The 26827-nt window shown below is 41.9% G+C and overlaps 1 protein-coding gene and 1 pseudogene across 2 annotated transcripts; one reads left to right on the top strand and one right to left on the bottom strand.

Moving 5' to 3' along the window:
* Window positions 1-43: 43 nt before the first annotated feature.
* LOC124043016 (glutamate-rich protein 6-like) lies at window positions 44-16916 on the top strand. Of its 2 annotated transcripts, none has more exons than XM_046361198.1 (13): window positions 44-314; window positions 449-506; window positions 1238-1377; window positions 1488-1570; window positions 1748-1864; window positions 9607-9747; window positions 9992-10152; window positions 13288-13349; window positions 13505-13647; window positions 15608-15687; window positions 15766-15921; window positions 16024-16252; window positions 16440-16916. In XM_046361198.1, the coding sequence occupies exons 1-13, from the start codon at window positions 278-280 to the stop codon at window positions 16689-16691; spliced, it is 1659 nt and encodes a 552-aa protein (XP_046217154.1). In that variant the 5' UTR covers window positions 44-277; the 3' UTR covers window positions 16692-16916. The 2 variants fall into 2 exon arrangements, with proteins under 2 accessions (XP_046217154.1, XP_046217153.1); XM_046361197.1 differs by having other exon boundaries at window positions 84-314; window positions 1488-1576.
* A 2201-nt stretch (window positions 16917-19117) lies between these two features.
* The window catches only part of LOC124044471, a 70701-nt pseudogene continuing 62991 nt past the window's right edge, over window positions 19118-26827 (bottom strand).

Here is a 26827-nt window from a genome sequence, read left to right as displayed (position 1 = left end):
ATTAGTATCTGTCATTGATCAGGGGCTATTTCTTTTCGTGTGAGTGCCACTTACCCCATAAAACCCTGTCAGTATGAGTGGGGTTCCGCCCACAGATGCTGGTGTTGCGCAATAATTCAAGATTCTGGACAACACGACTGACCTTTCCGCCCCTCGGTTCTTAGCGGAAAACGTGCAAAACCCAGTGGGCCAGTTGACCTGCGACAAACAGAAAGACCCCGTTGCAACTCTTGTGACGGACAGGTATCCAAGTTTTATCTGACAACATTACCCACGTATGGCGTCGGATGACATTTGGAAAGTCTGTGAATTGGGTGAGTAAGGGGTGAGTAGACTAGCTCACTGATGAGATGGCATGTTCACTCCCTTCTCGTTGTATTGTAATTGAATAACGTTACATTTAGAAGCAGATCGCCTGCTTAACGTTTCCTTCGCTGTGCAATGCTAGGTGAGAAAACAAAGAGCCATGCCAGGACTACTTTGAGCACAGATGAAAAAGTTATCATGTAAGACTTTTAGTATTATTTCAGGTTTAATGAGATATTTTTAGAGAGATAAGTAGCCAATATGCTGGTAAGGTTTGGCCCAGGTAGCCTGTTGGAGGACAGTGGAACTGGATACAATTGATTGAAACCAACCACGCTTCAGCCATTCGCCTTCATTAAGTTCATATGCTGATGATAAAATGAAGGAGGTTTTAGATTTTAGATATATTATTTTCGTGGCCCAGGTACCAATTACAATCGGCATGCAAACCCCTCCCATGTGATTGGCAAATGAGTTGCACACACAATATATTGGTCAGAATTTGTACCAATCTCATGATGTTTTTGCTTTTGTATTCCCGTTGTGATAGTATAAAATGTAATGTATAAAATCCTCCATTTTATTTTCGAAATCAGTGAAGTAGGCCAAATCCTGGCCCTGATGTAGGGTGGAACTGCAGTCATTTTACTCTGAGCAGTGAATCAATAGTTATACACTTCCACTGCCCTCTGACAGTTCCTCAGTTTCTTCTTCACTTCAGTTTGCTCCTCAATTCATGCGCCTTTGGAGAGTGAGGTAGCAGCGTTGTTACCTTCACCCCAGTAGCCTATAAGTATTCACATCATTGTCATACAATTACTAACCACTATTGCATTTCATAACAAAATTGGCATGCGCTTGAAACTATTTTGACCATAGTCTGAACATGCTTGAAGAACAGGCCCTCTTTTTTTTTCCCTACACTATCCAGCACGCTGCCAAGGAGCGATTCCACCACAGCAGAGTTCATAGAGGTCCACGTGCTGGACGGCAGATCCATCACCATAGGCAGCGCCAGCACCCAGACAGACTGGGAGTGGGTGGAGCAGGCACTCACAGACAGCTGTCAAGGTAGTTAGACTGTCCGATGGGTTTTGGGTTCGAATGAGTCACACCTTCTCCCCCTCTGACGACTCAAACATCTGCCAGGCACCTTCCTACAATTATTTCCTCTCTCGTAGTTCAAAGTAAAGTGGAGAGGTTTGAGCCAAAAGCCTCATCACAGACAGTTCCCCAGAGTATAGTTATTGGGCCAGATTCAGAGGTAAAGGTAATGTATATAACCTATGGTATATGATTAGTTAATAGAAAACAGTTCAATCACAGTAGGCTATTCAATCAACCAATTTACTACCAATCCCAACAAACTGAAAATAGATCACAACAAACTGAAGAATTGAAATGGTATTACAGGGTTTATCTTTTATGTCCTCTTTGGAAGATTGAAGAGACAGATATGGAGAAGGAGAATGAGTTGTATGGTATACCTAATGTGGGGCCACCTTCCATGTTGGCCTACAAACCAGAGTCGAAACAACCGCCTGTTCATTTTGAAAAGGTAAGCAACCTCAAGCACTTTGGATGAGAAATGATACAATGACTACAAAGTTAAAGTGAGGACTGTCAGCTTTAATTTGAGAGTAATTGTCATCCATATCAGATGAACCGTTTTGTATTAAAGTAGCAAAAAGGACCTTTTTTTGTTCCCATATTTCTAGCACGCATTGACTTACGATAAGGGCTGTGTTTTGACTCGGCTTACCCTGGCGTGACGTTTTGATAACCATGTTCTCAAAAATGACACAATACATAATTTACCGTTCAATTATATTGCGCACAAAAATAATCTGAAACACAACCAAAACTAACCGCAAGTGCATCCAACAATTTTGTGGAGTCACAACAAGCTTGATTTAGTCATTAAGTGCTATGAATATGGGACCAAATGCCTAACTTTTCACTACTTTAATACACATACAAGTGAATTTTTTCTATACTTTTTATCCCCTGTATATACACAAAGTGCAGTCATTTCTAAACGGTTCCCCCCCGATATGAATGAAAATACCCTCAAATTAAAGCTGACAGTCTGCACTTTAACCTCATAGTCATTGTATCATTTTGTTTTGTACATCCAAAGTGCTGGTGTACAGAGCCAAAACGACAACAAATGAGTGTTACTGTCCCAACACTTTGGGAGCTTACTGTATTTTTTTTATTCCCACAGTGCTTCTTGTTTTCATGATGACATATTTCATGTTACATACATAATATTGTACTGCACATGCATACACTACCGGTCAAAAGTTTTAAAACACCTACTCATTCAAGGGTTTGTCTTTATTTTTAGTATTTTCTTCATTGTAGAATAATAGTGAAGATATCAAAACTATGAAATAACACATATGGAATCATGTAGTAACCAAAAATGTGTTAAATCAAAATATATTTTATAGCCACCCTTTACCTTGATGACAGCTTTGCACACTCTTAATATTCTCTCAACCAGCTTCATGAGGTTTTCACCTGGAATGCATTTCAATTAACAGGTGTGCCTTCTTAAAAGTTCATTTGGGGAATTTCTTTCCTTCTTAATGCATTTGAGCCAATCAGTTGTGTTGTGACAAGGTAGGGGGGTATACAGAAGATGGCCCTATTTGGTTAAAGACCAAGTCCATATTATGGCAAGAACAGCTCAAATAAGCAAAGAGAAACAACAGTCTATCATTACTTTAAGACATGAAGGTCAGTCAACACCGAACTTTGAAAGTTTCATCAAGCGCTATGATGAAACTGGCTCCCATGAGGACAGCCACAGGAACGGGAAACCCAGAGGTACCTCTGTTGTAGAGGATACGTTCATTAGAGTTACCAGCCTCAGAAATTGCAGCCCAAATAAATACTTTAGAGTTCAAGTAACAGACACATCTCAACATCAACTGTTCAGAGGAGACTGTGTGAATCAGGCCTTCATGGTTGATTTGCCTCAAAGAAACCACTACTAAAGGGCACCAATAAGAAGAAGAGACTTGCTTGGGCCAAGAAATGAGAGCAATGGATATTAGACCAGTGAAAATATGTCCTTTGGTCTGGGGTCCAAATTGGAGATTTTTGGTCCCAGTCTTTGTGAGACGCTGTGTGGGTGAATGGATGATCTCTATGTGTATTTCCCACCATAAAGCATGGCGGAGGAGGTGTGATGGTGTGGGGGTGCTTTGCTGGTGACACTGTTTGTGATTCATTTAGAGTTCAAGGCACACTTAACCTGCATGGCTACCACAGCATTCTGCAGCGATACACCATCCCATCTGGTTTGGGCTTAGTCCCACAATCATTTGTTTTATAACAGGACAATGACCCAACACACCTCCAAGCTATGTAAGGGCTATTTGATCAAGAATGAGAGTTATGTTTTATTCGTAAGATACATTTGAAATGTTTTAATGAGCAGGCTTTCTTTCATGATTTGTTTTATTTTGACTGGAGCAGATTGTGCTTTTCCCTGATGTGGAAACTGCCTGGAAATCCTTTCACAATGTTTTTTTCCCAAATAGTAAACAAACACGCCCCATTCCGCAGGTTCAGGGTTAAAGGGCGGGTATTATTTCCCGACCGTAATCTGGCCTGGGCTAAAGCAAAGAAATCATGTTCTGATGCTGATTGGCTTATTTTTAGGCAGTTACGAAACAAGTGTTCTTTCTTCTCAGGAAGGCCAAGTCTGAATATTTTATGTCTGTTACCACTGATAACCTGAATGACCCTAGAATGTTTTGGAAGGCTATTAAGTCTATGTCTGGTAACAGTAAGGTTAATTTGTATTTTTTATTTTTTATTTCACCTTTATTTAACCAGGTAGGCAAGTTGAGAACAAGTTCTCATTTACAATTGCGACCTGGCCAAGATAAAGCAAAGCAGTTCAACACATACAACGACACAGAGTTACACATGGAGTAAAACAAACATACAGTCAATAATACAATATAAAAAAGTCTATATACGATGTGAGCAAATGAGGTGAGATAAGGGAGGTAAAGGCAAAAATAGGCCATGGTGGCAAAGTAAATACAATATAGCAAGTAAAACACTGGAATGGTAGATTTGCAAAGGAAGAATGTGCAAAGTAGAAATAAAAATAATGGGGTGTAAAGGAGCAAAATAAATTAATTAATTAAATACAGTAGGGAAAGAGGTAGTTGTTTGGGCTAAATTATAGGTGAGCTATGTACAGGTGCAGTAATCTGTGAATTACCGTCATGTGTTTTGAAGGACTCTGTTGCTATATATGATAACTGAAATGCTGAATTGTTTCAATGAGCACTTTGTATAATCTGGTAGGCTGTTTGATTCAGTGTCCTCTGTCTCTGTACAACCCTGTGTGGATGAACCAGTCAGTGAGAGCTGGTCAAACTTTTAGGTTTTTGCCATTCTCAGTGCAGGTGGTACATAAAGCCCTGAAATCCTTAGATCAGAGAAAGCCTGCAGGTCCTGATCATTCTCAGTGCAGGTGGTACATAAAGCCTTGAAATCCTTAGATCAGAGAAAGCCTGCAGGTCCTGATCATTCTCAGTGCAGGTGGTACATAAAGCCTTGAAATCCTTAGATCAGAGAAAGCCTGCAGGTCCTGATCATTCTCAGTGCAGGTGGTACATAAAGCCTTGAAATCCTTAGATCAGAGAAAGCCTGCAGGTCCTGATCATTCTCAGTGCAGGTGGTACATAAAGCCTTGAAATCCTTAGATCAGAGAAAGCCTGCAGGTTCTGATCTTTTGGATCCCTGCTTTTTAAATCTGGCAGCTGATTTCATAGCTGAACCACTTACATCTCTGTTCAATCTAACCCTGGAATGTAATGAGATTCCAAAGATCTGGAAATCAGCATTTGTCCTACCTCTTTTAAAAGGGGGAGATTTAAATAAATCTCTTTTAAATAATTATAGGCTAATCTCAAAGCTGTCACCCCTGGTGAAAATACTTGAAACCCTTGTAAGTGAACTGCTAAAATAGTTTTTATTTACTAACTATTTTATCAATGTACCAATCGAGCTTCAGGAAGAAGCATAGCACAATTACAGCAGCCATGAAGGTTTTAAATTATATCACTGAAGCCATTGACAAAAAACAGCACTGTGTCTCACTTTTTATTGATCTCTAAGGCTTTTGATACAGTTGATCATGCTATACTAAGGCAGAGATTGTCGAGTGTAGGTCTTTTGGAGCATGCAATTGCATGTTTTGCTAACTATATGTCTGATAGAACTCAGTGCACTCAATTTGTTGGGCTTATGTCTGTTAAATTGTCTGTCTTGAATGGTGTGCCCCAAGGCTCTGTACTTGGTCCTCTCTTATTCACTATTTATATAAATTATTTAGACAAAAATGTCCAAAATGCACAACTTCATTTTTATACTGATGATACTGTTATTTACTGTTGTGCATTGTCTCTTACAAAAGCTTTCCAGAACATGCCAACTTCTTTTTATACTGTTCAACATACCTTGTGTCAATTGAAGCTTATCCTCAATACTGCCAAAACTAAACTAATGGTGTTTTCTAATGCAAGAAATAGACCTCTGAACATTCACCTATTACTACCTGTCAGGGCAAGGAGATTGAGGTTGTAACCTCGTATAAATATCTTGGAATTGTAATTGATGACGGTCTCCCTTAAATTGCATATTCAACAATTTACAAAAACATTGAAGCTGAAATTGGGATTTTATTTTAGGAATAAGGCCTGTTTTTCTTTTGAAGCCAGAAAGAGGCTAGTATCAGCTACATTTATGCCTTTACTCTACTATGGGGATATTTTATATATGAATGCTTCCGCTCAGTGTTTGAGATCAATTGACACTCTACCATGGCACTGTGAGATTTATTTTAAACTGCAAAACCCTTACGCACCACTGCACTTTGTTTTAACAGGGTTGGCTGGCCTTCTCTAGTCACTCGTAGGCTCAGTCACTGGTATACTTTTATTTACAAAGCCATTTTGGGTTTACTACCTTTTTATTTGTGCATTTTTATTATTCAGAAATGTGGTGGGTACTCTCTTCGTTCGCTGGACTTTATCCTGCTAACTGTTCCAAATTTCCGAACTGAATTTGGTAAAAGGGCTTTTATGTACTCTGCGTCATCATCTTGGAACACCTTACAAAATACTTTTAAACTGGAAGAACTTGTCCTGATTGGTGTTTTTAAATCACTGATTAAGGATTTTGAGGCTGATTCCCTGACCTGTCAATGTTTTTAATTTGCTGTTTTATACTCTTGTGAATTCAATGTTTTTTACTAGATTACTTGTAGTTTTTCATGTTGTCTGTCCGTATTTTTTTTGTAATGACTTGGTGCTGCCTATCTTGGCCAGGGCGCTCTTGAAAAAGATATTATAATCTCAATGAGCCCTTCCTGGTTAAATTAAGGTTAAATCAAAAATAAATAATATGGAGTGCAGCATCAGATGACCTGGCCTCCACAATAACCCAACCTCAACCCAATTGAGATGTTTTGGGATGAGTTGGACCATAGAGTGAAGGAAAATCAGCCAACAAGTGCTCAGCATATGTGGGAACTCCTTCAAGACTGTTGGAAAAGCATTCCAGGTGAATTTTTATTTTATTTTTTATTTCACATTTATTTAACCAGGTAGGCCAGTTGAAGAAGTTCACGTTTACAACTGCGACCTGGCCAAGATAAAGCAAAGCAGTGCGACACAGACAACAACACAGAGTTACACAAGGAATAAACAATCGTACAGTCAATAACACAATAGAAAAGTCTATATACAGTGTATGCAAATGAGGTAAGATTAGGAAGGTAAGGCAATAAATAGGCCGTAGTGGCGAAATATTTACAATTTAGCAATTTAACACTGGAGTGATAGATGTGCATGTAGAGATACTAGGGTGTAAAGGAGCAAAAAAAAAAAAACAATATGGGGATGAGGTAGTTGGATAGGCTATTTACAGATGGGCTGAGAGAATGCCAAGAGTGTGTAAAGCTGTCATCAAGGCAAAGGGTGGCTACTTTGAAGAGTCTCAAATACAAAATATATTTTGATTTGTTTAATACTTTTTTGGTTACTACTTGTTTCCATATGTGATATTTCATAAGTTTGATGTCTTCACTATTATTCTACAATGTAGAAGTTAGTAAAAAATAAAGAAAAACTTTTGAATGAGTAGGTGTGTCCAAACTTCTGACGGGTACCGAACATGCATACACAATATAGTACTCTACATACATTCTATAGTACTGTACAAGTATACTATAGTACTGTACATGTATACTATAGTACTGTACATGCATAATATAGTACTGTACATGCATACATGCATAATATAGTACTGTACATGCATACATGCATAATATAGTACTGTACATGCATACTATGGTACTGTACATGCATAATATAGTACTGTACATGCATAATATAGTACTGTACATGCATACATACATACTATAGTACTGTACATGCATACTATGGTACTGTACATGCATAATATAGTATTTTACATACATACATACTATAGTACAGTACATGCATAATATAGTACTGTACATGCATACTATAGTACTGTACATGCATAATATAGTACTGTACATACATGCTATGGTACTGTACATACATACATACATACATACATACATACATACATACTATAGTACTGTACATGCATAATATAGTACTGTACATGCATAATATAGTACTGTACATACATACATACTATAGTACTGTACATGCATACTATAGTACTGTACATGCATAATATAGTACTGTACATGCATAATATAGTACTGTGCATGCATAGTTTACATACACTTAGGTTGGAGTCATTAACTCGTTTTTCAACCACTCCACAAATCTCTTTTTAACAAACTATAGTTTTGGCAAGTCGGTCAGGACATCAACTTTGTGCATGACACAAGTCATTTTTCCAACAATTGTTTACAGACAGACTATTTCACTTATAATTCACTGTATCACAATTCCAGTGGGTCAGAAGTTTACATACGCTAAGTTGACTGTGCCTTTAAACAGCTTGGAAAATTCCAGAAAATGATGTCATGGCTTTAGAAGCTTCTGATAGGCTAATTGACATCATTTGAATCAACTGGAGATGTACCTGTGGATGTATTTCAAGACCTACCTTCAAACTCAGTGCCTCTTTCCTTGACATCATTTGGTAATCAGCCAAGACCTCAGAAAAAAATTGTAGACCTCCACAAGTCTGGTTCATCCTTGAGAGCAATTTCTAAACAGCTGAAGGTACCACGTTCATCTGTACAAACAATAGTACGCCAGTGTAAACACCATGGGACCTCCTAGAGATTAATATACTTTGGTGTGAAAAGTGCAAATCAATCCCAGAACAACAACAAAGGATCTTGTGGAGATGCTGGAGGAAACCGGTACAAAGGTATCTATAGCTACAGTAAAACGAGTCCTATATCGACATAACCTGAAAGGCCTCTTTTTGGAGATATGTCCTCTGGTCTGATGAAACAAAAATAGAACTGTTTGGCCATAATGACCATCGTTATGTTTGGAGGAAAAAGAGGGATGCTTGCAAGCCGAAGAACACCATCCCAACCGTGAAGCACAGGGGTAGCAGAACCATGTTGTGGAGGTGCATTGCTGCAGGAGGTACTAGTGCACTTCAGAAAATAGAGGGTGGAAAATGATGTGGATATATTGAAGCAACATCTCAAGACATCAGTCAGGAACTTAAAGCTTGGTCGCAAATGGGTCTTCCAAATGGACAATGACCCCAAGCATACTTCCAAAGTTGTGGCAAAATGGCTTAAGGACAACAAAGTCAAGGTATCGGAGTGGCCATCACAAAGCTCTGACCTCAATCCTATAGAAAATTTGTGGGCAGAACTGAAAAAGCGTGTGTGAGCAAGGAGGCCTACAAACCTGACTCAGTTACACCAGCTCTGTCAGGAGGAACGGGCCAAAATTCACCCAACAATTTAAAGACGACGCTACCAAATACTAATTGAGTGTATGTAAACTTCAGATCCACTGGGAATGTGATGAAAGAAATAAAAGCTGAAATAAATCATTCTACTATTTTTCTGACATTTCACATTCTTAAAATAAAGTGGTGATCCTAACTGACCTAAGACAGGGAACGTTTACTAGGATTAAATGGAATTGTGAATTGTGAAACTGAGTTTAAATGTATTTGGCTAAGGTGTATTTAAACTTCCAACTTCAACTGTACATGCATAAATACATACTGTGGTACGGTACAACATTTTGCATGAGAGGAGTGATGGTGAAGCTTGCCTTACTCTAGATCCCAGTGTTGCCCATCTCTGGATCCTCTGAAGCTCAGTCCAAACTGAAAGTAGAGTTTGTTCTATGTGACTACTGCCAGCAACCCTGTAACCCATTCATACGCCGGGAACAATTGGAAAATAATCGTGACCTGGAATTGGTGAGTCCTGCTGACAGTGAAGTTGTTCTTCATCAATTCAAAGCCAAACAATGCAAGTAACAATGGGCCAATCTTTAAATACCTGTTTCAGAGAGAGAGACTGGAATGATTGCATTCTAATGTTCCTTTATCGTTCCTGGTGTGGATCACATGCTGCTAAGATTGTAGATATGGGTTAGAATGAAGTTAGAATGAAGTTGTCTATTACTCCTATTGAACAGTTTTTTGTTATGTTTCTACTCAGCTCTTTTGCTGTGAATGGGCTCAGAAAATGCGAGCGTTTCTCCTGGAAGAGGAGCGGGCCTTAGCCGCCATGGAGATGAACAGGAAGATTGATGTGGGCCCTCACCCACCCTTCATGAACAAACACGAGAAGAGAGCTGCAAAGGAGCGGGCAGAGCAGAGGTGAGAGGATCTAATTCAGGTAATACCCGGTCCATTTTGGTGTCCGCTGTTTGAAACCCTCTGTAGTCGTCATTCATACAATAATTACTGAGTTTTGCCGAGCAGCGTAGAGCTGTTGTCAAGGAAGTGAGTTTGTGTTTATACAGGACCTCCCGCCCCCACCTACCATAAAACAATCATGTGAATGTAGAGCTATACAGAGCCCTCAGCATTGTTACAAAATTTAGGAGGCACATAGCAATGGGGTATGGTGCTCAATTTGGACTCACACCCACCATACGGAGTCCCCAACCACATTTTCAGATCAAACATAAGTTGTCTCTAATCGGGACCCCCGAACGGCGCTGCGGTCTAAAGTCCTGCATCGCAGTGCTAGAGTCGTCACTACAGATACGTGTTCGATCCCGGGCTGTGTTGAAGCAGGCCGTGACAGGGAGACCCATGAGGCAGCGCACAATTGCGCCCAGCGTCGTCCGGGTTAGGGGAGGGTTTGGCTGGGTGGGACGTCCTTGTCCCATCGCGCTCTAGTGTCTCCTTGTGGCGGCTGGGTGCATGCACGCTGACTTCGGGTCGCCAGCTGTACATTGTTTCCTCCAACACATTACTCCAGCTGGCTTCCGGGTTAAGCGAGCAGTGTGTCAAGAAGCGGTGTCGTGTTTCGGAAGAAGCATGGCTCTCGACCTTCGCCCTCTCCCGAGTCCATACGGGAGTTGCAGCGATGGGACAAGAATGTAACTAACAATTGGACATCATGTAATTGGAGAGAAAAAGGGGTATAAAGTACCCCCCCAAAATATACACACACATATACAGTGGGGCAAAAAAGTATTTAGTCAGCCACTAATTGTGCAAGTTCTCCCACTTAAAAGATGAGAGAGGCCTGTAATTTTCATCATAGGTACACTTCAACTATGACAGACAAAATGAGAAAAAAAATCCAGAAAATCACACTGTAGGTTTTTAAATTAAATTATTTGCAAATTATGGTGGAAAATGTGTATTACGTACAAACAAGCAAGATTTTTGGCTCTCACAGACCTGTAACTTCTTATTTAAGAGGCTCCTCTGTCCTCCACCCGTTACCTGTATTAATGGCACCTGTTTGAACTTGTTATCAGTATAAAAGACACCTGTCCACAACCTCAAATAGTCACACTCCAAACTCCACTATGGCCAAGACCAAAGAGCTGCCAAAGGACACCAGAAACAAAATTGTAGACCTGTACCAGGCTGGGGAGACTGAATCTGCAATAAGTAAGCAGCTTGGTTTGAAGAAATCAACTGTGGGAGCAATTATTAGGAAATGGAAGACATACAAGACCACTGATAATCTCCCTCGATCTGGGGCTCCACGCAAGATCTCACCCCGTGGGGTCAAAATTATCATAAGCAAAGTTCCCAGAACCACACGGGGGGACCTAGTGAATGACCTGCAGAGAGCTGGGACCGAAGTAACAAAGCCTACCATCAGTAACACACTACGCCGCAAGGGACTCAAATCCTGCAGTGCCAGATGTGTCCCCCTGCTTAAGCCAGTTCATGTCCAGGCCCGACTGAAGTTTGCTAGAGAGCATTTGGATGATCCAGAAGAAGATTGGGAGAATGTCATATGGTCAGATGAAACCAAAATATAACTTTTTGGTAAAAACTCAACTCGTCGTGTTTGGAGGACAAAAAAACGCTGAGTTGCATCCAAAGAACACCATACCTACTGTGAAGCATGGGGGTGGAAACATCATGCTTTGGGGCTGTTTTTCTGCAAAGGGACCAGGACGACTGATCCGTGTAAAGGAAAGAATGAATGGGGCCATGTATCGTGAAATTTTGAGTGAGAACCTCCTTCCATCAGCAAGGGCATTGAAGATGAAATGTGGCTGGGTCTTTCAGCATGACAATGATCCCAAACACACCGCCCAGGCAACAAAGGAGTGGCTTCGTAAGAAGAATTTGAACATTGCCAGTCTCCATATCTCAACCCCATAGAAAATCTTTGGAGGGAGTTGAAAGTTCGTGTTGCCCAGCAACAGCCCCAAAACATCACTGCTCTAGAGGAGATCTGCATGGAGGAATGGGCCAAAATACCAGCAACAGTGTGTGAAAACCTTGTGAAGACTTATAGAAAACGTTTGACCTCTGTCATTGCCAACAAAGGGTATATAACAAAGTATTGAGATAAACTTGTGTTATTGACCAAATACTTATTTTCCACCCTCATTTGGAAATAAAATCATTAAAAATCCTACTGTGTGATTTTCTGGATTTTTCCCTCATTTTGTCTGTCATAGTTCATAGTACCTATGATGAAAATTACAGGCCTCTCTCATATTTTTAAGTGGGAGAACTTGCACAATTGGTGGCTGACTAAATACTATTTTTGCCCCACTGTGTGTGTGTGTGTGTATGTGTGTGTGTGTGTGTGTGTGTGTGTGTGTGTGTGTGTGTGTGTGTGTGTGTGTGTGTGTGTGTGTGTGTGTGTGTGTGTGTGTAGCAGGGACCTGAATGTATGTATACATACATACATACATACATACATACATACATACATATACATGTGTGTGTAAATAAATAAGAATTAGCCTCTAATCGAATGATGGTGTACCTCACACCTCTCAACATACATGTGTAATAGAGTACTACAGTATGAGTCAAAATACCCATAAAACCTAGCGGTCAAACAGGGAAATGGTTCGAATTGTTTTTCCACCATTCATTTCTCCAATATGGGATTTTAGAAACACTTAAAATAAGGGTCAAGTTTCATGTAGGCTTACCATGGCTTGACGTTTTGATCTCTCTAGGACAAGGTGACTTTTATCAATATATCCGCCTGTATTTAATGAAAAAAATGAAATGCTAAAATGATTGGAACCATTTCCCCGTTTGACCGCTAGGTTTTATGGGTATTATGACACCTCCACTGTGGGGCTCTATGGGCCCTTTTTAGACTTAAAAGCTAAACGTGGTCAAAGAGACACATTTCTGTCAAAGTCTTACATTTTGGAAAGAAGAGGAGGATGTCTTGGGTTCTCGATCTTCTGAGAGATTTTCTACTTAACCTCCCAAAGTAGTGTCCATCACTCCAAGCTGTTCTGATGATGCACTCTGAGGAAGGCCAAACTCTATTTTAACTTTAAGGTTGTTGGAATGGGAACTTCAGAAGGTCCTGAAGAAAGGCAATCAGAACCGATTTTTTTCAGGTAAGAGTCAAATTTTCACGTTCTCACTAAAACACCTTGATACATTAAAAAGTTACAACTGTTATAATCTTAACTAATATGAGATGGTGAGTATAGTGACTTTGCACTCTCAGACAAAAATGGCAATACTGTTTTTTTTTCTTGTGTTTTTTAAGGTCAGATCAAAACCATCTCCTATAGACTGTCCAATGAGGTTTGGACTTTCCGAGAAGAGTCTCACTTCCCTAAGATGGACATCATGAACTCCTCAGATATCTTCACCCTCCAGGGGGAGACGGACAGGCAGCACAGAGAGAGGGTAGGTTTCTGTATTAACACCATCCCTGTACTGGCATTGGCACCAGCTTATCTCATCTGAGTGCTCTCTACACCTATTCCCTTACTGTTACTCCCTTACTGTTCAGGTCTGTGCTATTCCCTTACTGTTCAGGTCTGTGCTATTCCCTTACTGTTCAGGTCTGTGCTATTCCCTTACTGTTCAGGTCTGTGCTATTCCCTTACTGTTCAGGTCCCTGTTACTCCCTTACTGTTCAGGTCTGTGCTATTCCCTTACTGTTCAGGTCCCTGCTATTATATTACTGTTCAGGTCCTGCTATTCTATTACTGTTCAGGTCTGTGCTATTCCCTTACTGTTCAGGTCCCTGCTACTCCCTTACTGTTCAGGTCTGTGCTATTCCCTTACTGTTCAGGTCTGCTATTCCCTTACTGTTCCCTTACTGTTCAGGTCTGTGCTATTCCCTTACTGTTCAGGTCCCTGCTATTCCCTTACTGTTACTCCCTTACTGTTCAGGTCCCTGCTATTCCCTTGCTGTTCAGGTCTGTGCTATTCCCTTACTGTTCAGGTCTGTGCTATTCCCTTGCTGTTCAGGTCCCTGCTATTCTATTACTGTTCAGGTCCCTGCTATTCCCTTACTGTTCAGGTCCCTGCTATTCCCTTACTGTTCAGGTCCCTGCTATTCCCTTACTGTTCAGGTCCCTGCTATTCCCTTACTGTTCAGGTCCCTGCTATTCTATTACTGTTCAGGTCCCTGCTATTCCCTTACTGTTCAGGTCCCTGCTATTCCCTTACTGTTCAGGTCCCTGCTATTCCCTTACTGTTCAGGTCCCTGCTATTCCCTTACTGTTCAGGTCCCTGCTATTCCCTTACTGTTCAGGTCCCTGCTATTCCCTTACTGTTCAGGTCCCTGCTATTCCCTTACTGTTCAGGTCCCTGCTATTCCCTTACTGTTCAGGTCCCTGCTATTCCCTTACTGTTCAGGTCCCTGCTATTCCCTTACTGTTCAGGTCCCTGCTATTCCCTTACTGTTCAGGTCCCTGCTATTCCCTTACTGTTCAGGTCCCTGCTATTCCCTTACTGTTCAGGTCCCTGCTATTCCCTTACTGTTCAGGTCCCTGCTATTATATTACTGTTCAGGTCCCTGCTATTATATTACTGTTACTCCCTTACTGTTCAGGTCTGTGCTATTCCCTTACTGTTCAGGTCTGTGCTATTCCCTTACTGTTCAGGTCCCTGCTATTCTATTACTGTTCAGGTCCCTGCTATTATATTACTGTTCAGGTCCCTGCTATTCCCTTACTGTTCAGGTCCCTGCTATTCCCTTACTGTTCAGGTCCCTGCTATTCCCTTACTGTTCAGGTCCCTGCTATTCCCTTACTGTTCAGGTCCCTGCTATTCTATTACTGTTCAGGTCCCTGCTATTCCCTTACTGTTCAGGTCCCTGCTATTCCCTTACTGTTCAGGTCCCTGCTATTCCCCCAGGTTACTGTTCAGGTCCCTGCTATTCCCTTACTGTTCAGGTCCCTGCTATTCCCTTACTGTTCAGTTCCCTGCTATTCCCTTACTGTTCAGGTCCCTGCTATTCCCTTACTGTTCAGGTCCCTGCTATTCCCTTACTGTTCAGGTCCCTGCTATTCCCTTACTGTTCAGGTCCCTGCTATTCCCTTACTGTTCAGGTCCCTGCTATTCCCTTACTGTTCAGGTCCCTGCTATTCCCTTACTGTTCAGGTCCCTGCTATTATATTACTGTTCAGGTCCCTGCTATTATATTACTGTTCAGGTCCCTGCTATTCCCTTACTGTTCAGGTCTGTGCTAGTCCCTGCTGTTCAGGTCCCTGCTATTATATTACTGTTCAGGTCCCTGCTATTCCCTTACTGTTCAGGTCCCTGCTATTCCCTTACTGTTCAGATCCCTGCTATTATATTACTGTTCAGGTCCATGGACTACCATTAATGAGTGATCTATATGTTTGTTTTTTAGAGAATACATTTGCTGCTGAGGTTCTATCCAAATGGCAAACCCTTCATCACGTTATATCCAGACGGAACAGGTCATGTGTTGTATCTTTTTATTTAAGAGACTCGGGCACCAGGCAAATGTACAACAGCTTAGCAATAAGTTCCTTAGTGAAAACAAAGCTATCCATCTGGGAATGTTGCTATCATCATCTCCTCTGTGGAGGCTGCTGACTTCACCTATATAATCATGGAGGACAAGGATTTAGAGCCAAACTTTGAGGCCGTGTTTACAACCAGAGGCCAGTCTACGTGCTACCACCCCAATGGACTTATATGGTGTGTACCATTAATACCTGCCCTGAAAATCACATACACAGATAAACTGTGTTCTGCTGTTACTGCATGTCTATACTGTAGCTTTGGGGTGTGTGTGTGAAGGGTGAACCTGACACAGCTGGGAGGCTCCTGCTGCAGTGAGACCGGGGCCCTGAGACGACGCTGGACCTGGCTGGACCTTGAGCCTCACATCCAAGCCCCTCCCTTCCAGCCCATCTGTCTGGTCCTGGGTCGCCACGTCAGCCTCCGCATCCAGTCCCAGGAACGCATCTACCTCACATTCTCCTCTCACCAAAGCAGAGTACGTTTCAACGTGGGCTCCAAACTCAAGGTGAGTCGTCACAGGACTGTCTCAAGTGAGCACATATTGATGAACTTCTCCGTCGTTCAACATTGATGGATTTTCAAGGATAGTTACAGTAATGCACATGAAACAGACATAGCTGATAAGCTGCTAATCTGATGGACACGCTCCATCCCGTGTGTTCTGACTGTTTCCTGTTGTTTTTCTCTCCTAGCTAACCCATCCGGAAGGCCTAGTGATGCCGGGGCCAGACATCCTGCAACAACATCTCCAAATGAAAAGCCTGGAGATTTACACTCTGCTGGACCGGATGCAGACCTGCATGGCCTACCAGCACTCGGCCAATCCCCACAACATTAAGCCCCAGTACAGCCTCGTTGCCCAGATGCAGAGACTCAAGAGACAGATGGAAAAACAGAGCTCACCCAAAAAGACCAAAGCTCTCATGGCCTCTAAGGACTTATAACAACTGACAACTCAAAGCCTGTGTTGTTCCAGAATTCATATTGTTGCTATGAAACCAAGGCATTTAGCATTTATTCTAATTAGAAATAAATACAGTAGCCATGTGTAAAATATTAGAAAAGACTGGTCATGTTTCTTGTCAGATACATTTTGAATAGATTTAATGGTTGGGCCATTGTGCAAATTAAGAAATTAGTCAGCAGTCTAAGGAAAATGACGAATGAGGCACCTCACTCTTCAATCACAAGTAGGCCTAGAAGATTCAGTTGAGGTCCCAACAACCGTTGAACCCACCAACCCGTGCATAGGTTACAGCAGCCGTTTAATGGTGCTGGTCGGCTGTACAGCAGCCGTTTAATGGTGCTGGTCGGCTGTACAGCAGCCGTTTAATGGTGCTGGTCGGCTGTACAGCAGCCGTTTAATGGTGCTGGTCGGCTGTACAGCAGCCGTTTAATGGTGCTGGTCGGCTGTACAGCAGCCGTTTAATGGTGCTGGTCGGCTGTACAGCAGCCGTTTAATGGTGCTGGTCGGCTGTACAGCAGCCGTTTAATGGTGCTGGTCGGCTGTACAGCAGCCGTTTAATGGTGCTGGTCGGCTGTACAGCAGCCGTTTAATGGTGCTGGTCGGCTGTACAGCAGCCGTTTAATGGTGCTGGTCGGCTGTACAGCAGCCGTTTAATGGTGCTGGTCGGCTGTACAGCAGCCGTTTAATGGTGCTGGTCGGCTGTACAGCAGCCGTTTAATGGTGCTGGTCGGCTGTACAGCAGCCGTTTAATGGTGCTGGTCGGCTGTACAGCAGCCGTTTAATGGTGCTGGTCGGCTGTACAGCAGCCGTTTAATGGTGCTGGTCGGCTGTACAGCAGCCAGGCAACTTGAAGGACTTGAAGGATGTGTAGTAATGCAGGAAATCTACAAACGGGATAATAATGTTTTGACTAACTAGTTTTATACTGACTCGGTGCAGGTATCATGGCTAACTCAGAATCTTCAATAGAAATAGGCCACGGTAGACAGAACCTTAATTACTCATCTGTGCAGCAGCCTGAAGGTCAACTGATTGACCATGACATTTCTGAACAGTCTTTTCAGAGGAGCTGTATCTGCGATGTTATGCCCACGGCATTTACATAATTTAAGTAAAAATAAATCTTGTGAGTTAATTTAAGAGTTGGCATATCATATTTTCCCATATATATATATATATATATATATATATATATATATATATATATATATATATATATATATATATATATATATATATATATATATATATATATATATATATATATATATATATATATTTTTTTTTTTTAAGTAGTAGAAGGGGAAAAAAATACATTGCAATGAGTTTTCATGTCAGTGGCATAACGTTGACTTATCTGAATGCCTGGGCCACAGGCATGTGGAGGACACAGACCGACTGGTTGGACCAGAGGAGACATGAGGACAGTAGCCGAGGTAAGAGCAGAAAAGTACTATCAGATAGATGAGTGATGATTGTTATAGGTCAGACTTAAGAATTATGCTGATCCTCGAAGCATAGCATGTTGTTTACTTAGCCCAACTACTTCCCTTTCTCCTGACAAATGATTCCTTTGCAGTCAACATTCAGTCAGAAGAAGGGACTATGAAACCTGTAGAGGAATCAGGGATCCCCTTGGAATGTGTGGAGACACGTCTTGACTCCGAGGTAGCTAGGCGAAACACCGATGTTTTAGAAATATTTCCTCACTATGAAAAAATATAGTAAATCACTTCAGATCAATTCCAATAAATGTCTATTTCCTGTCTCTGAGAAGTCCCTGAAGTGCTCCAAGAGCGCGATTTGTGTTGAGGAGAAAAGTCTACATCTTCATCTAACGGTATTTTTATTGTTACCAGTCTAACAGACATCAGACAGCGTGAAATGTTAGCGTTACTGTAGATACAGAATCCTGAAATCTGGAGTTTCTCCATTTTCACTTATTAATGATGAGCAATGTGGGCACTTCTGTTGAATAAATGATGAACTGCCTTTGTTGTCTCTCTTTAGAATCTTCCTAAAAACGAGGACCCGGAGATGGATCTGTCCCCAGATAATGAAGTGTTGGCTCACTCAGCAAGGATCTCCAAACTCCCACAGCTTGCCAAGTAGAAACTAAACAACACATTTTGACATGGTAATGTTTGTTGTTATCACTGTTGGATTGTTTCAGAAAACTTTCTTCATGCTGTTTTTGTCTAAGTACATTATGGCTTAGCTGATTCAACTGAACACTGTCACAGTACAGTAATACCTCAATTGTATTACGCATACAATATTTTCTTGTATAATTTTTGGGGGGTGTGAAAACAGTGTATTGCTGGTATGTAGGCCACTACAGGCGACTGGCTGTACGGACATGGCTAAAAAGGACAGGCTAAGAGGTGAATGCTCGGTTTCCTTTTAGAGCACAAGGGCATCCCGCTCGGACTCGTCATGGGAGCTCCTGGAAAGTGAGCTGGACTCTATTACCTTTGAGTACTGCCAGTAGCACAGGAAGCCCCCAGAGACCAGCTAGTCAAACAATACAAACCCAGAGGAGGTGAGGCCTTCACAAACCACATACACAAGTCTCACACACGTCTAACTCAGCCAATAAGCACAATCCTTTTCGTGTGAAACTGAAATTCACTCCAACCTGCAAAGAACCTCCAGTAACATTTGTCTCTCTGGATGTAATATCCCTGGTTTGATAGTTTGAAATCTCCCATTAGAGGCACAGCCCTTTGGTAGGCTCACCTGATTGCTGGAGAGAAGGAAAAAATCACTTGTACACAATTTTAGATGTCAAAATCAAGATTATACATGAATAGTCATTTTGATGATGATGACTTTGTGTATTTATATTGTACAGAGTTTATTCTAATTAAATGGCATTTCAACAAATTGGCCGGTGTAGGCCGTCATTGTAAATGAGAATTTATTCTTTACTGACTTGCCTAGTTAAATAAAACAAATTTGCTGGGAAGGCTTTCCTCTAGATGGAATGGAAACCCATTTCATGAAGCTGCAGACAAACAGTGCTTGTGCTGACGTTGCTTGCAAAGGCATTTTGGAACTCGGTAGTGAGTGTTGCAACCGGGAACAGATTTTTACACGCTTACGTGGTTCATCACTCGGTGGTCCTATTCTGTGAGCTTTTGTAGCCTACCACTTCGCGGCTGAGCCGTTGTTGCTCCTAGACGTTTCCACTTCACAATAACAGCATTTACAGTTGACCGGGGCAGCTCTAGTAGGGCAGAAATTTTACGAATTGACTTGTTGGAATGACGGTCCTATGACGGTGCCATGTTGAAAGTCACTGAGCTCTTCAGTAAGGCCATGGAGATTGCATGGCTGTGTGCTAGATTTTATACACCTATCAGCAACAGGTGTGGCTGAAATAGCTGAATCCACTCATTTTGAAGGGGTGTCCAAGTACTTTTGTGTGTGTGTTTATTTTTTTATTTATTTCACCTTTATTTAACCAGGTAGGCTAGTTGAGAACAAGTTCTCATTTGCAACTGCGACCTGGCCAAGATAAAGCATAGCAGTGTGAACAGACAACACAGAGTTACACATGGAGTAAACAATTAACAAGTCAATAACACAGTAGAAAAAAAGGGGAGTCTATATACAATATGTGCAAAAGGCATGAGGAGGTAGGGGAATCATTACATTACATTTAATTACAATATTGCAGATTAACACTGGAGTGATAAATGATCAGATGATCATGTACAGGTGGAGATATTGGTGTGCAAAAGAGCAGAAAAGTAAATAAATAAAAACTGTGGGGATGAGGTAGGTGAAAATGGGTGGGCTATTTACCAATAGATTATGTACAGCTGCAGCGATCGGTTAGCTGCTCAGATAGCTGATGTTTGAAGTTGGTGAGGGAGATAAAAGTCTCCAACTTCAGCGATTTTTGCAATTCGTTCCAGTCACAGGCAGCAGAGTACTGGAACGAAAGGCGGCCGAATGAGGTGTTGGCTTTAGGGATGATCAGTGAGATACACCTGCTGGAGCGCGTGCTACGGATGGGTGTTGCCATCGTGTGTGTGTGTGTGTGTGTGTGTGTGTGTGTGTGTGTGTGTGTGTGTGTGTGTGTGTGTGTGTGTGTGTGTGTGTGTGTGTGTGTGTGTGTGTGTGTGTGTGTGTGTGTGTGTGTGTGTGTATCTATTTATGTATATGTGTGTATTTCTCTGCTGCATTTGAAATGTGTTGTCTCTGTCAGTTGTTTTTGTTATGAAGTGGCCTAGAGGATGGCTGACTGTCTGTCGGAGGGGGAGCCTGTGTTCTGCGTGATCCAGGAGAGCTTAAAGGTTGATGTGGGTCTTCACCTGCCCTTCAAAACGGCTGCGAAGAAGCAGGCGGAGCAAAGGTCAGGACCAGTCTATCTGTGATAGATGGGGTACTAATACAACTCTAATTGACTCTACTTTTGATATGATATCCCTCAGCACCACTTTAAATCATCACTGAGATCCTGACGGTACTGTTCCCACCACTCTAAATTCAAGAGGTTTTTTTTCGTCCTCAGAATAACCTATTTTCAACTAAACCAGATAAGTCTCCTCACAAGGTCACCACCCCTTTGTTACATGACATGTAGTATATCATTTAAGGTGCTAAAAGTTATTTCATATCCACTGATAAAAGTGAAAACCTTTTATTAATACAAACGGACATCTTAGGCTGCTGGACTCCGTTGCCGTTCAACCTCATAGGTTCTGTTAAAAGTATCAACACTCAGTGTTAACCTGCGTAACCATTTGATATTGACTTTCAAATGAGGTCTGGACTGCCAAGAAGAAGAGCCATTCGCCGAAATGGAAATCATTGATTCTCCAGACACTCTGCCCCTTTTATGGATAAGAACAAGGACAGAAGGTATACAAACTGATCTCTTAATGATGATTTGCAGCGTCGGTGATGCTAACAAATAGATTAGCTCACTCAATATACAAGGGTAAATGGCTAGGTCTATGTTACTTACTATACAGTCAATTCATGATCACGGGTTTGATTTTACAGAGAAAGACCACGCTTTTCAAACTCTGAGAACAGGCAATCATTTGTTATCATATTGCCAGATGGAACAGGACAGGGTTTGCATCCTTTTGGAGAGGTTACTCAGAGAATGTATCCAAAATACAGGAATGACATTTGTAAAAAATACAATTATTAAGTTTCAGTATTTTCATGATAACTTTTTCAAAAGTATTGATGATTTGAGAATAAGCAGGATGGTGGGATCGTTTACCCTACTGGTGTGCAAGCCATCCATCAGGAAGGCTTCGCCGGTCTCATATCTTCTGTGACACTAGAGGACAAAGATCTCCTCCCAGAAATCCAGATCGTCTTTACATTCATATCATAATAAATGGCATTTCTGAAGAAATGCAGTGCCTTTTTTGACTTCATGAGTACAGTGTGCATTTGGGAAGCTGCTGTTCTCCAGGTGACATGTTGAGTGGGAGTTTTCTGACAGTGTGCGCCTGCTTGAAATAAAACATTTTAGCCAACACCTTTTCAGCTTCATTGGGGCCTGTGTAGGCTTACTTTAATGTCACGTTTACAAATGTATCTGTGATCTTGCTGTTTTGCATGTTGGGTGTGTCTGTGTGTTTTGCCTGGTTGGCAGGGATGAACCTGACCCAGCTGGGATGCTTCTGCTGTAGTGACACCCGGGAATTGTCTGGACCACAAGCCTCACCTGCATGCCCTTCCCTGACTGGACTTGAATGAACCAAAACCAAATGTGATAATCATGCAGTACTCTAACCATGTTAGAAGCACAGCATGAGCAAACAGTGATTTATAATGGGCACCGAAGTGACTCACAATTAAAAAAAAAAATCTGCAATTCTCTCCTAACACCCACTCATATCAAGACTGATCTGTAGTCTTCTGTAGCTCAGTTGATAGAGCATGGCACTTGCTAGGAGAGTGGGTTTGATTCCCTGGACCACCCATACGTAAAATGTGTGCACGTGTGACAAAGTCACTTTGTATAAAAGCATCTGGTAAATGGCATGTATTATATAAACTCAGCAAAAAAATAAATGTCCTCACTGTCAAATATGTTTATTTTCAGCAAACTTAACTATTTGTATGAACATAAGATTCAACAACTGAGACAAAAACTGAACAGGTTCCACAGACATGTGACTAACAGAAATGGAATAATGTGTCCCTGAACAAAGGGGAGGGTCAAAATCAAAAGTAACAGTCAGTATCTGGTGTGGACACCAGCTGCATTAAATACTGCAGTGCATCTCCTCTTCATGGACTGCACCAGATTTTCCAGTTCTTGCTGTGAGATGTTACTACACTCTTCCACCAATGCACCAGCAAGTTCCCGGACATTCCTGGGGGGAATGGCCCTAGCCCTCACCCTCCGATCCAACAGGTCCCAGATGCTCTCAATGTGGTTGAGATCCGGGCTCTTTGCTGGCCATGGCAGAACACTAACATTCCTGTCTTGCAGGAAATCGCGCAGAACGAGCAGTATGGCTGGTGGCATTATCATGCTGGAGGGTCATGTCAGGATGATCCTGCAGGAAGGGTACCACATGAGGGAGGAGGATGGCTTCCCTGTAACGCACAGCGTTGAGATTGCCGGCAATGACAACAAACTCAGTCCGTAGATGCTGTGACACACTGCCCTAGACCATGAGACCACTGCCCTCCTTCTCCAAATCGATACCGCTCCAGAGTACAGGCCTCGGTATAACGCCCATTCCTTTGGCGATAAATGCGAATCCGACCATCACCCCTGGTGTGACAAAACCGCGACTCGTCACCATAGCAACACCCATCCGTAGCACGCGCTCCAGCAGGTATATTACATTGGTCTTCCCCAAAGCCAACACTTACTTTGGCCGCCTTTCCTTCCAGTTCTCTGTTGCCAATGACTGGAATGAATTGCAAAAATCTCTGAAGCTGGAGTCATATCTCCCTCTCTAACTTTAAGCGTCAGCTGCCTGAGCAGCTTACCGATCACTGTACCTGTACACAACACACACGACTACCTCATCCCCATATTATTACTTACCCTCTTCCTCTTGCACCCCAAGTATCTCTACTTGCACATCATCATCTGCACATCTATAACTCCAATAGTAATGCTAAATTGTAATTATTTTCACCTCAAGGGCCCATTTATTGCCTACCACCCTACTCTTCTACATTTGCACACACGACATAAATAGACAAATATTTTATTTTGTGTTGACTGTATGTTTGTTTGTGTAACTGCTTTGCTTTATCTTGGCCAGGTCGCAGTTGTAAATGAGAACTTGTTCTCAACTGGCCTACCTGGTTAAATAAAGGTGTTCTCAACTGGCCTACCTGGTTAAATAAAGGTGTTCTCAACTGGCATACCTGGTTAAATAAAGGTGTTCTCAACTGGCCTCCCTGGTTAAATAAAGGTGTTCTCGACTGGCCTAACTGGTTAAATAAAGGTGTTCTCAACTGGCCTACCTGGTTAAATAAAGGTGTTCTCAACTGGCCTACCTGGTTAAATAAAGGTGTTCTCAACTGGCCTACCTGGTTAAATAAAGGTGTTCTCAACTGGCCTACCTGGTTAAATAAAGGTGTTCTCAACTGGCCTACCTGGTTAAATAAAGGTGTTCTCAACTGGCCTACCTGGTTAAATAAAGGTGTTCTCAACTGGCCTACCTGGTAAAATAAAGGTGTTCTCAACTGGCCTACCTGGTTAAATAAAGGTGTTCTCAACTGGCCTCCCTGGTTAAATAAAGGTGTTCTCAACTGGCCTACCTGGTTAAATAAAGGTGTTCTCAACTGGCCTACCTGGTTAAATAAAGGTGTTCTCAACTGGCCTACCTGGTTAAATAAAGGTGTTCTCAACTGGCCTACCTGGTTAAATAAAGGTGTTCTCAACTGGCCTACCTGGTTAAATAAAGGTGTTCTCAACTAGCCTACCTGGTTAAATAAAGGTGTTCTCAACTAGCCTACCTGGTTAAATAAAGGTGTTCTCAACTAGCCTACCTGGTTAAATAAAGGTGTTCTTAACTGGCCTACCTGGTTAAATAAAGGTGTTCTCAACTAGCCTACCTCTTTAAATAAAGGTGTTCACAACTGGCCTACCTGGTTAAATAAAGGTGTTCTCAACTAGCCTACCTGGTTAAATAAAGGTGTTCTCAACTAGCCTACCTGGTTAAATAAAGGTGTTCTCAACTAGCCTACCTGGTTAAATAAAGGTGGTCTCAACTGGCCTACCTGGTTAAATAAAGGTGTTCTCAACTGGCCTACCTGGTTAAATAAAGGTGTTCTCAACTGGCCTACCTGGTTAAATAAAGGTGTTCTCAACTAGCCTACCTGGTTAAATAAAGGTGTTCTCAACTAGCCTACCTGGTTAAATAAAGGTGTTCTCAACTGGCCTACCTGGTTAAATAAAGGTGTTCTCAACTGGCCTACCTGGTTAAATAAAGGTGTTCTCAACTGGCCTACCTGGTTAAATAAAGGTGTTCTCAACTGGCCTACCTGGTTAAATAAAGGTGTTCTCAACTAGCCTACCTGGTTAAATAAAGCTGTTCTCAACTGGCCTACCTGGTTAAATAAAGGTGTTCTCAACTGGCCTACCTGGTTAAATGAAGGTGTTCTCAACTGGCCTACCTGGTTAAATAAAGGTGTTCTCAACTAGCCTATATGGTTAAATAAAGGTGTTCTCAACTGGCCTACCTGGTTAAATAAAGGTGTTCTCAACTAGCCTACCTGGTTAAATAAAGGTGTTCTCAACTTGCCTACTTGGTTAAATAAAGGTGTTCTCAACTGGCCTACCTGGTTAAATGAAGGTGGTCCTTCTGTAGCTCAGTTGGTAGAGCATGGCGCTTGTAACGCCAGGGTAGTGGGTTCGATTCCCGGGACCACCCATACGTAGAATGTATGCACACATGACTGTAAGTCGCTTTGGATAAAAGCGTCTGCTAAATGGCATATATTATTATTATATTATTCTCAACTAGTCTACCTGGTTAAATGAAGGTGTTCTCAACTAGCCTACCTGGTTAAATAAAGGTGTTCTCAACTAGCCTACCTGGTTAAATAAAGGTGTTCTCAACTAGCCTACCTGGTTAAATAAAGGTGTTCTCAACTAGCCTACCTGGTTAAATAAAGGTGTTCACAACTGGCCTACCTGGTTAAATAAAGGTGTTCTCAACTAGCCTACCTGGTTAAATAAAGGTGTTCTCAACTAGCCTACCTGGTTAAATAAAGGTGTTTTCAACTAGCCTACCTGGTTAAATAAAGGTGTTCTCAACTGGCCTACCTGGTTAAATAAAGGTGTTCTCAACTAGCCTACCTGGTTAAATAAAGGTGTTCTCAACTAGCCTACCTGGTTAAATAAAGGTGTTCTCAACTGGCCTACCTGGTTAAATAAAGGTGTTCTCAACTGGCCTACCTGGTAAAATAAAGGTGTTCTCAACTGGCCTACCTGGTTAAATAAAGGTGTTCTCAACTAGCCTACCTGGTTAAATAAAGGTGTTCTCAACTGGCCTACCTGGTTAAATAAAGGTGTTCTCAACTAGCCTACCTGGTTAAATAAAGGTGTTCTCAACTAGCTTACCTGGTTAAATAAAGGTGTTCTCAACTGGCCTACCTGGTTAAATAAAGGTGTTCTCAACTGGCCTACCTGGTTAAATAAAAGTGTTCTCAACTAGCCTACCTGGTTAAATAAAGGTGTTCTCAACTGGCCTACCTGGTTAAATAAAGGTGAAATCAAATGTAAAAAATGAAGAGCACTTTTTGCCAGTCCTGTCTGGTCCAGCGACGGTGGGTTTGTGCCCATAGGCGAGGTTGATGCCGGTGATGTCTGGTGAGGACCTGCCTTACAACAGGCTTGCAAGCCCTCAGTCCAACCCCAGACTAAGCACTGAGCACTGATGGAGGGATTGTGCGTTCCTGGTGTAACTCGGGCAATTGTTGTTGTCATTCTGTACTTGTCCCGCAGGTGTGATGTTCGGCTGTACCGATCCTGTGCAGGTGTTTTTACACGTGGTCTGCCACTGCGAGGAGAATCAGCTGTCCGTCCTGTCTCCCTGTAGCACTGTCTTAGGCGTCTCACAGTACAGACATTGCAATTTATTGCCCTGGCCACATCTGCAGTCC

The sequence above is a fragment of the Oncorhynchus gorbuscha genome, linkage group LG09, assembly GCF_021184085.1.
Source record: "Oncorhynchus gorbuscha isolate QuinsamMale2020 ecotype Even-year linkage group LG09, OgorEven_v1.0, whole genome shotgun sequence".
Lineage (NCBI taxonomy): Eukaryota > Metazoa > Chordata > Actinopteri > Salmoniformes > Salmonidae > Oncorhynchus > Oncorhynchus gorbuscha.
Note: the sequence above shows the minus strand (reverse complement) of the source record. Positions and strands in the feature narration are given on the sequence as shown.

Coding starts and splice junctions, on each gene's coding strand:
- LOC124043016 (XM_046361197.1), top strand. CDS start 278: ATGGCGTCGGATGACATTTGGAAAGTCTGTGAATTGG. Junction 1,865..9,606: donor CGCCTGTTCATTTTGAAAAG/GTAAGCAACCTC, acceptor GCCTTACTCTAG/ATCCCAGTGTTGCCCATCTC. Junction 16,253..16,439: donor ACGTGGGCTCCAAACTCAAG/GTGAGTCGTCAC, acceptor TTTCTCTCCTAG/CTAACCCATCCGGAAGGCCT.